Below are 11,145 nucleotides of genomic sequence, written 5' to 3'. Positions count from 1 at the left end.
AGCTCTGTAATTTCCAAATTTCAATCTTATTCTGCTCAAGGCATTGTATTGGTAAAGCAAAAAGGAGTTTCACATTTACCACAAAATAAAAGAGAGAGAAAAGGAATGCACACAGGCCCATCCTCATCAGGCAAAGCTCTACGTCTCTACGTTCTGTGGGATTGCTCTAGTTGCACGTCAGTCTTAGACCCCTCTTCTAAACCTGCCATGAACATGATAATGTAAACACTTGGAGACAAGCTAAAACCAAGTCACTTTCCCTGGGGACAGAAAACAAGTGATGTGTTTGAACTCCCACACTGGCAACAAACTTGTAGCTTCAGATTTAAAATGAGGAATCTTTAAGAAAAATAGCTATGTGAGGGCAGAAAAGTGATTTTTTTTTTTTTTAAAGGGCTTTGAACTTAAGCCAGACTTCCTAACAGTGTTTACGTATCAGGGAAACTCTTTTAAGCAACGAGTTGGGTTTTTTCCTACCTCCATTTGAGAAAATGTTAAGTGAAATTATAAAGTTGGTTTGATTTCTATATGAGAAAATGCCAGCTTCCTCTCTGAGGGAAATGTTCATTTTGAAAGGGCCCTTTATGGCCATTTACTCTGACCTCAGCAACCCCTGTAGGGCATAAACAGATCTGTGATTTCCGCTCAGAAAGTATGCTTAAGGAGCTTCGCCATGTCATGTTGTGTAGCCTGTCCCAGTATTAGTTGTTCTCAGGGAATGAAATGAGCGTAAAGGAAGCACAGTATGAGGCAAGAGAAGCCACCTCCTGGGTGCTGGGAAGTTACACATTTTTTCCTTCTTTCATTCATTTGTCCCAACAAATAGCTACTGAGCTATGTATGAGGCTTGGCGCCAACAGAAGTTCAAAGACAAAAGTTCAGTTTCCAGATGGGACATTCCTTTTAATTTTCCAACTTTTTACATTTTATGTTTATTTAAGGGGTGGGTTTTCCCTTGGACCTGCCCTTTCCTTCTTCCTTTACTTGGGATGAAAGGAGTACTTATATCTTTTTCCATGAAGGAGATTGGTTAGGCCTTGTAATACCTCACGTGGTTTATATCACTTTTGTATAGGTAGAATAGAACCACTGACTCATTAAATGATTTGCATTTGTATTTTGTTTTGTTGAGCTTTGTTAAGCATAGTTGTTTCTTTGTACTGGAAGAATCATTCAACCATAATAATTTCAAAGTGTCAAAACACAAAAACCATCCTACTCCTCTCCTTTCTCGTTTCTCAGGCTTCACAGTTAAATGCTAAGAGACCTTCAGACTAGAGAGCTACTAAGAGGCTCTCAACATAAATATCACAGTGGACCAAGGACTAAGGGTTATGGAAAGACAGGACAAGGAACCATGACTCTGGTGGCTGCATTAAGAATCATAGACATTGGGGCGGGGGGAGGGAATCCACCAGCCGGTACTTAGCCTATATATAAGCTAACAACTTACATGAATCTTAATTTTAAAAGTACTTGGTATACATTTTATCTTTTTTATAGCACAAGAATTTGAAAGAAAAATCCTTCTATCTGGAAAAAAGCTGTGTTTTAATAGGGGTTATATGATCTACATATATTAAAACACCAGTACAACAAGGCAGTATCTAAAAAGTACAGCAGTGGTCCCAAAGCTGAACCAAACTGCTTAAGAACTCATTTAGATCTGGCTTTCTGAGCTGCCCATATTTGTGTGTGTGTACATATATGATTTTTTAAATCTTTGCAGCATATTTTCACAGCAGCAACTTAAACAGCCACTGGAAGAGGCATTCTGCTTAAGTTCTGTTTGCCATTTGCTCAAATTTTAGTTTACCCCTGCAACTTTTTGGATTATAGTTATGAGCTCAGAATTCCATCATTTAAATATTGCACTAACGAAGTAATTTGACCATGAAACTCCTTTCTGGATGGAGGGAGCAAAGACATCTCTAATATAAAATTCTGTTTTCATCTCTTGACTACATAACTTAGCATCAGGCTAATACTGACCTTTCCAATTTGGATGCTAGAAAAATACTGATCAAGACTTTGTGAAAGACAATGGAAAACAGAGACCCGTTAGTAAAGCCATACAGATAGGAAGTGAGTTTCAGCCCCAAGAGGATTTTGTGTCTCTATGGCTCTCTTTAAACTGAAGTAGCATCTGCCCTTGTGGATTTTGACCATCCCTTTGATTTAACACAGAAGAGGGTTTGTTCTACCTTTAAAAGCTCATCTCCGCGCCCCCTCCTGCCCAATAACGCCTCGTGAACAAGTGGCTGCTGAAACAAGACTGGGGTTGTTTTCCTACTGAAAATCCGGTGTTTATCCAGTCCTTCCTTTTTCAATTTCTGAGTTTAGTTAACCTAACAACAAAACATATAACCCTTCAATTTTGCAAAGAGCAATAAAAAAAGCAAAAGAGTTGGTTTCTCTGATCAACATTATTTTCAGTAAGAAAACAAAAAGTTATGACTCTTAGTTCTTTGAAATAGTTATAAACTGTCTTTTTAAACTCTAAGATTCTAGGGTATGCTTCTAGAATAGAGTAAGAAAAATGTGGTTCAAGTAAAGTGTGCAAAGCCCTTGGAGAAGGGTCATCTCCAGTGTGGACAGAACACAAAAATGTTCTCTCCCACAAGTGGAATGATTCCCTTTTCCCCACTATGTTTTTTGAAATGAAACACCTAATGCATTTATACTCAGAAACCATAGAAATCTCCGTATTAAACCCTTCAGATGACATAAGCAAGGTTTTTCTTAAAGTAGACCCAGCCCTACCACACCTTCAAGATCATCCTGCCATCAGCTGGGCTAGGTTTTAAATATTTTGAATTAGATATCACTATTACTTATTTCCTTTTAGAAAGACAATTAGATTTTCATAATTACACAATTCTGAACACTTAGCTTCTTTAAACTTCAATTCTATACAACATATATGTCTAAGAAAAAAACCTCAAAAAAGAAGTTGTATCACAGAGTTTAATTTCAACCACCTGGCATAACAGTGAGTCAGGGTTCTGAAAATGCCCTAGGAAGAGTGAATGAATGAATTCCCCTACACCACCCTTTCTTTCCTTTCCAAGATTAGAACTTACTAGGGAATAGGTTTTTGAAAATAAACTTCCTTTTTTTTTTTTTTTTTTGGAAAATGGCCTACATTCAGAAATGTCTTAGAACAAATATTTTTTAAAAAACAAAACTAATAAATAATCATAAACCAAAATACATTAAAATAAAATTACAGTACATATCGCTCCTAGAAGGTCCACCATACTGGAAGGTCCTTTCAAAGGTTCATAAATAAAGCCCTCTGGACTTGAAATCCTTTCCCGCACTGTGATGAAGAAGGGTATGCAGAAAACTAAGAGGAATCACAAGTTATCAAGTCGGGTGATGTCCAAACTACTCCGTCTGGTGCGGGGCAGGGAGACTTGTTTTCCATCCCAGTGAAGACAATAGAAAGGTGCTGTCCCGCGTCCTCAAGTCCTCAAAACCTGGAAAGAAAGGGCACAGAGTGAAGCCGGGGGCAGATCCCCGCAAGGCGCAGTTCTCGCCGCCCGTCAGGCGGACGGAGCGTGCTCGCTGAGGCGACCCCAGGGCCGCTCCCTCAGGTGCCCGGGCACGGAAAAGGCCCGGCGCTGTCGCGGGGGTGCCCAGCGCCGAACGCGCGCGGGGGAGGGGTCCCGGGGGCCCGCCCGCCGGGCGCCCCTGCCTGGCCCGAGCCCCCCACCCTCCCCCTCCGCCTGGCCTCTCCTGGCTCCAGCTCGCTTGTCTTCTTTTCACCTACCCAGAAACTTGAAATAACTTCTCATTCCTCCACCCGAGGGCCGAGCCCGGGAACACCTTTCCAACTCCTCCCCGCAGCCCCGCGACCCGACCCCGCCCGGCCCTCGGTCGCCTTCGCTGCCGGGACCTTACCTCGCCTTGCCCGAGTGCTGCCCCCTTCAGGCAGAGTTGGAGGTGCTGCGGAGAAACCGGTGGCCCAGCGGCTGCGAAAGCTGTGGTGGGTGCGGGAGTGGATGCGGGTGCGGGTGCGGGTGCGCATGAGGATACGCGTGAAGCGGCTGGGGCTGGGGCTGGGGCTGGGGCTTGGGTTGGGGTTGCGGCTGGGATTGGGGCTGGGGCTGGGGCTGCGGCTGCGGCTGCGGCTGCGGCTGCGGCTGCGGGGGCTGCTGCTGGACCAGGTGCTGCTGCTTCTGCCGCGTGGACTTGACCGCCAGGATGGCCTGACGGTTCTTGTACTGCACCATCTGCAGCGTGATCTCCGCGTTCCAGCCTTGGTCCTGAGGGCACCGAAAGTCGATCTCCTTGCCCTCGGCCATCACCACAGTGAAGTACATGTACTTGCCCTTGCGCTCCACGCAATCCACGGTCTTCATGTTGGAAAAGTGCAATTCCTTGAGCTTGACCGGCGGCTCGAGGCCGGCCACGGCGGGGCCTCCGGGCTGAGCCTGCTCGGCCGGCCCCTGCCCGGGCTGTTGCTGGTGCTGCTGGTGTTGGAGCTGCTTGGGCGGGATGAGCAAGAGCCCCTCCTCTGTGAGGATGCAGCACTTTTTCTTCCAGAGCTGCAGCAACCCGTCGCTTCGCTTCTCCAACACACCCTCTTTCAGCGCCTTGCAGCCGCTGCTCTCCAACATCTTCCCGGCATAGAAGGGGGCCCCGCGCGGCTCGGCCTCCCTAGTTCCAGCCGCCCGGGCCGGGGGCCGCAGCAGCGGCCGCGCTCCGTCCTCGCCCCGGCAGCTCCCGCGGCCGCCGGCCCGCAGCGCGCAGAGGAGGCTGAGGCGCAGCAGGCGGAGCGGCGGCGGCTCGGGGTCCCGGCAGGGGGGCCGCGGGGTCCTGGTGCGCCACAAGGTTCCGGAGCTGGAGCCGCCGCGCCGCCGCCGTCTCCTCGGGAGCGCTCAGCGAAGGGCACCGGCCGGCCCCCCTCGCGGCGCTTTTGAATGGGCCATCGCCCCCACCCCCGAGTGACACCCAGCGGAAAAGGCGGCTCCTGGCGCCCGCGCCGCGGGGGAAAGCCCGGCTCCGGAGGCGCTCGCCGGCGCACGCCTCATTAACTCGGGGCCGCCCCGAGCCCGCCGCGTCCACGCCCCCGCGCCCTGGCTCCGCCTCTCCGCCGCCCACTCGCTTCCGCGCCCCTTCCCGAGGGGGACGGCGGAGCCCCGAGCCCCGGAAACTCTCTTTCTTCGCCGGGGGCGACAGTCGAGGGCGCCCCAGCTGCCCGGCGACAAATGCCGTCGTCCAGAGGTGCGCGGAGAGGCCGTCCCCGCCGTCCCGCCTCTCCCCGGGCGGCGGGGCCGTCCGCCGACAGCCTCGGAAACGAAGACGGGGCTGCGAGGTGGGGACGGCCCCGGACGGCGCCTGGAGCGCCTGCCTCTCCCCGCGCCCTCGGGGACCAGCCCCGGCTCCGGAATCCCGCCGAGCCAGAGTCCCGGCCTGGGCGAGCGAGGAGGCGGGGCTGAGGCTCTCGGGCCGGGGAGTCCGCGCACCTGTGCCCTCCCCGAGCCTACCCTACGTGACCATCTCGGGGGGCCGAGAGAACAGGGTGTCTTTACACTCAGTCGCTCTGGGTCATTAAGTCGGTCTTACGCGGACAGAGAGGGCGATTGGTAAAGCAATAGCTCTACCTCCTGTCCCGTTTGGAAGGGGTCGAGGAGGGCGACCTCAGATGGCATCTCACCGGCCTTCCCCGCCCGGGAGCGCGGGCACCAGCCGATCTTCCCCTGCGCGCAAGCTCTCCGGCGCCCTTCCTGACCCAGCCTGCATCACCTCCCAGCAGTAACTCAGCTCCAGCTACAAATCCGGGGAATGTCCCGCGCGGAGAGACTCCACACTTCAGGGCACAGTTTAGCCTTTCAGAGAGCAGACTGGCCTCCCTGGATCCCTCTTTACAAATGCCTGCGGGCCGCATCTCTGTTTTGTGACCTTACTTATCTGTGACCTGGGGAAGGTAACGCAGCCCCTGCTCTTAGCTCTCTCCTCCACATTCAAACAATTTCTATAGAAATTCTGAGAAACAAAGCGGAATAAAGAGCATAAACAGAAAGCAAACCTCTCGGTGGGGAAATTCATCCGTTAAGTAAACAGAGAACCCCAACTATGTACTGACCTTGAGGATATGAAGAAGAATCGCAGTAAGAAGAAATAAGCCAGGGGTGGACGAGTCAGAATGGGCCCAGGTAGGAAGAAAGGCTCCTGCGTGTGCCAAGAAGGAAGAAGGGAGAGCTTAGCTCATCTGCTAGTTTCTTATGGGTGGAACAAATAACTTAATAGGGAAAGGTGAGAAATGAGCTTGGAGAGCTGAGCAAGAGTCAAATCCTTTGTGCTATGATAAGAAATTCGAACTTAACCCCAAGGTAACGGAGAACAAAGGATAATTTTTAAACTGGAGGATCCTGAATCTTAATCTAAGGAACAATGTTTTAGCAAATGGGACAATTCCCGGCACAATCCTGAGTCCCACTGAATTGTAGTTGGTGAGTTCTCAGAACCTTCTCATTGTTAATGGATTAGCAGTCTTTTAAAGAAAAGGCAATTATTAAAATTACATAAAGATTTTTAGTAAGATTATGTAAAAATAAAAAAGATAAATAATTCTGTATAGCAGTAACAAACACTACACTTCACATCTCGGTTCTTCCCTTGCCTTTGTAAGACAAGTGAGCATTCCTGAGAATTTCTACATGACCAGCTGTTCATCTTTTTAACAGAATGCCATTCTTCAGCTCATTTGGAAAGGATACTTCCTTTAAGTGTGTAATTCAGAGTTCCTGAGAGCAGGTGTATTTGGGAAAGACATTTCATATTAAAAAAAAAAAGATATAAAATAAACTTAATTGGGTAAACAATTAGATGTAATCTGAAAGCCCAAGTCATTTTCTTAGGAGAAACTGAATATATTTGGTGTTACCTAACCTGCAGTTTATCAAGATGTAACAAATATATTCTATCTAAAATACTTCAGAATGTTTGAACAAGCACAATTTTCAAAAGCACTTATTTTATCATAAATAGACAGTTGGATATTTCACAACTTAGTGACTTTGTGACCAGCTCAGAAGTAAGTACATGTTCTCTCTGACCACAGTACATTGATTACTGGAAATCTCAGTAGTATAGGAATCTTGTAGATCATTGACAGGTGTGTTGTTGTTTTTTTAATATGTTTTTATTGATTTGAGAAAGATGGATGAGAAACATCAACATGGATCGGCTGCCTCCTCCACGCCCCCTGGTGGGGATTGAGCCCAAAATCCCGGCATGTGCCCTGAAGGGGAATGGAACTAGTGACCTTTTGGTGCATGGTTTGACACTCAACCACTGAGCAACACCCGCTGGGCAGTTGACAGCTTTGATCCTAATTTATTTCAACAGTCACCACCAAATCACAAAAATGGTCATATGGGCAATGAAACAAATTCACAATAAAATGAATTATAGGAAATGTTTCCAAAACCTATGAAAGTTAGTAAAACTTAGAAAGCTAGCTAACAAAATCTTTGCTTTGATAAACACATTTGAAGTGGCTAATTCAAATTATATGTTCATGGCTGGCGGCATCAGCTTGTCTATCAGTAGCATCTGACACAGCTGATCATTTTCTCCCCTTCAATACAGTTCTTCACTTGGCTTCAAGGACATTACTCTTAGTTTTCCTTTTACCGCCCTGGTCACTGTCTGTCTCCTGTACAAGGTCTTCCCCTTCCTCCCAATCTTTTCCTATTAGAGCGCCCCAGAGCTCAATCCTTGGTTCTCTCTCTATACTCACTCCCTTGTTGATCTCATATAGTTTCATCATTTTCAATAACATCTATATCCCAAAGACTCCCAAATTAATATCCAACTACTTGTTGCCAAAGAATAAAACACAGGCTACCAAAGTTTTTTTAAAAAATACTAACATGCCAGGCAAGGGAACATGAAGACATTCACTGAGTGGTTCACTAGATCACAGAAAGCAGGTTTCGCAGAGTGGTTGCTAATAAAAAATGGAAAAATAGTGCTATAAATAGGATGGAGTCCATAAGTTTACATACGATGGGTTAAAAAAAATCCCTGGATGGAATTTGTTCAGTAAGGGTCTGGAGTCACTTAGAGTTCATGGTCTTTTTAACAGCTTTAGCTGGTTAAAACGGTTGTAGTGAAAACAGCCTTGGGCCGTTTGATGTATTCCAGGCCAGTATTACCGTAAACTGAAAATTTCTCTTTCACCCTTATCTACTGAACTGTTTGGATGTCTAATGAGAACTCAGATATATGTGCTCCAAGCTTATCTCCTCACCCTGATCACCTGCAGCCCCCTTCTCGGTCGATGGCAATCCCATCTGTACGATTGTTCAGGCCAAAAACCTTGGAGCAGTATTGCCCTTAAAACAAGCCAGGAGAGCCCTTACCCAGAGCCCTGAGCTTTAGAAAAGTCAAAATGACATATCGGTCTGAGCTCACTCATTCTAGACCATACTCTGGGTACTCAGGATTCCAAAGACCCTGCCTAAATGGCCTCGACTAGTCCAGAGTATGCATTATGTCACCAGTGTGTGCACCGGTGTGGAAGGAGGTGAATTTTGAACATGCAGGCTAGGGTGTCCACACAAACGTGCAGGAGACCTGCTGCCATACAATTCAGAGCCAGGGATGGGAAAAGAAGGAAGGTGAGGATGAGCTCTACTTGCAAGTGACGTTCTGGCACTGGGCTTTAAGAATCTGAAATTCAAACCTGACCCTGCAGGTAATTATGGAGGTGTATTTGTCAAGATAGGAGAACTGGATGCATTTTCACTTAACAGACTTTTAAATATTTAACCATTGGTGTGTCTCTATTGTACTCTTGCCCCAGAATTGCAAATGTTTAGAAGCATGCCTGCCTTGCAATTATCTTTTACTCATTTCTCTTGATACTCAATCAACAAATTGCCAGGAGATCCCATCAGTTAAGTCTTCAAACTACATCTGTATATCATTAATTTTGTTCTTTACCACCCTGATCCAAATCACCATTATCTCTCTCCTGAATTACTGCAGTGGGCTCCTAACTTGTCTCCCAGATCCTAACACTGTTGTCTTATAATCCGTTTTTCACACAGCAGTCAGGGTCATCCTAATCATTTTTTTCAAGTCTTTGCTCAAATCTCCCCTCAATGAGGCCTATCCTAATCACTCTAAAAATTGCAACCACTCAATTCTCCTTAATTTCCCCCATAGCATGTATTACCTCCTAACATACTGCTGAGTTATGTCTATTGCTTATTTCTGTTCCCCTTACTATAGAATGTAAGTTCTTCAAGAGGGCAAGGATCATTGCTTTGATGTATCCCAATCACCTAGAACAATTCTTAGTACACAGTGGGGACTCAACATATGTAGAAATTTTAAATTGAATCAGAAGCCCTTACCATAAAATCAGTATCTTCACGTTTTCAACAGGTTTTTCATAATGCATCCTGCTTCAAAATTTTTTCAAACTGTCAAAGACTTCATGAAAAAAACCCCAAAACTTGCCATACCAATATATATTTGGTATATTTTTTAAATGGATAACTCCTACACATGCTAGGCCCCTCTCTGAATTTAAATGCTATTTATTCTATAGATGCTATCTAAAATAAGTCCTACAAAACTTTCCTTTTCAAAGCCACATGCAATTTAATATTGTGATAGGTATTTATATAAATTATCATCCTATTGGTGTCTAGTAAGAGTAATCAAAGGATGAGAAACACAGTGAGGGAATGGAATTGGTAGCAATTTCTCTTAGCAATTAAATGGCCAAATACTTGCTTAAAAATCCATTAATTAATACTGGCTTAAAAACATCTGATTCCATAGAACTTGAAAAGTTATTAGAAGTGCTTACTTTCATTTATAACTTGATTATATCATAAAAATCTTTAATCTATAAATTTACCAATTTTCAGTAAAATCTTATAGCAGATTATTATTAAAGATATGGATACAACAAAGTTCAAGTATCTTTCAAAAAATAGTTAAAAGCCAAATAATCTACGAAAATATCAAGTTACCCTCAGTGCATAAATGCCCACAATCAGACTGCAATTTAGACTACTTAGCCATTCACTTCATTTTAAATACTATTCACTAGAAATCCATCATAAAGATTATAATTTCCAAATGGCCAAGCTGAAAGGTTAAATGTTCTCTCCAACTGAATACTATCCAGACTTCTTAGGTGCATTGGCTTAGCACTTTCTTTTTGCCTCACTAGTTGATAAACTGATGCCTCCTAGTGATCAATTTGTATAACACAGCTTAGAGCAAGTCGGAATCGTGTTTAATGCTCTCTTCAAGTGTTTTCAAACTGTTATTACAACCCGTTTGTAGACCAAGCACTGTCAATTAGCCGTCTCTGTCCTTTCTAATCTGCCAATAGCCTAATTCACATTCTCATTTCTGTCATTTATGCTCTTGTAGTAGCCCAACCACTGGATTCCACACTATCCTATATGTTCTGTTGCTACCAGTTCTATTCCTGAAATAAGACAGAGGACTTTCATTTGCCCCCCACTGTATGAGAACATACCCTGGCATGGACACTCCCCCCACCCCCCAACCCCCACCCAGAACAACTCCAGGTATACCTTTACAATTTGGACTCCCCTTCCACTCAACCCTGAGTTTTTGCTCTTTGCTTTCCCAAATCCTCTGTAACATTTTGTTCTTCAAAGTCCAGTTCAAATCCCACCTCTTAGGTTTCTTTTGACTGAGTTAATTCCTTCCGATTCATAGTCCACTACTTTGAATCTGATTAGTAGTTAACGTCTTGGAAAACAGTGTTTTCATCGTTGTGCCTAGTGGCATGGAAGATCACGCTGCAGATTGCTGATGCTGATTGACAGCACTTAAGGTGAAGGAGACTAAATGTTAGTTCTGGCTGGAAATATATTGTGTTACTCAAAAACAGGGCAGGCAGGCTGAATAGACATTGTATAGAAGATGGTCAACAAATAACAGCTCCGGGAGTCTGGTGATGCTTTATTTGTTAGGGTAATATTAGCTTTGAAGTGACAAATGAAAATGAGCAGATAAAATGGAACAGGGTTTTGGCTCTCTCCTTTTGGCCCTAAGTTCAGCCACATAGACGATGTTACCTGTGAGCAAGGGGGAAAGTAGCCCAATGAAGGCGATGAAGAACCAATACCATGG

At 45.3% G+C, this 11,145-nt stretch overlaps 1 protein-coding gene across 1 annotated transcript; it reads right to left on the bottom strand.

Moving 5' to 3' along the window:
• Positions 1-2,955: 2,955 nt before the first annotated feature.
• Positions 2,956-8,309, bottom strand: PHLDA1 (pleckstrin homology like domain family A member 1; the record flags this gene model as incomplete). The annotated part of the gene is given in 4 exon segments (XM_081127765.1): positions 2,956-3,482; positions 3,907-4,852; positions 4,855-5,034; positions 8,267-8,309. Coding segments are annotated over 3 exon segments (1,143 nt in total). The 3' UTR covers positions 2,956-3,482; positions 3,907-3,932.
• Between the last annotated feature and the right edge of the window lie 2,836 nt (positions 8,310-11,145).

This window comes from Miniopterus schreibersii (genome assembly GCF_964146895.1).
Source record: "Miniopterus schreibersii genome assembly, chromosome: 2".
Classification (NCBI taxonomy): domain Eukaryota; kingdom Metazoa; phylum Chordata; class Mammalia; order Chiroptera; family Miniopteridae; genus Miniopterus; species Miniopterus schreibersii.
Note: the sequence above shows the minus strand (reverse complement) of the source record. Positions and strands in the feature narration are given on the sequence as shown.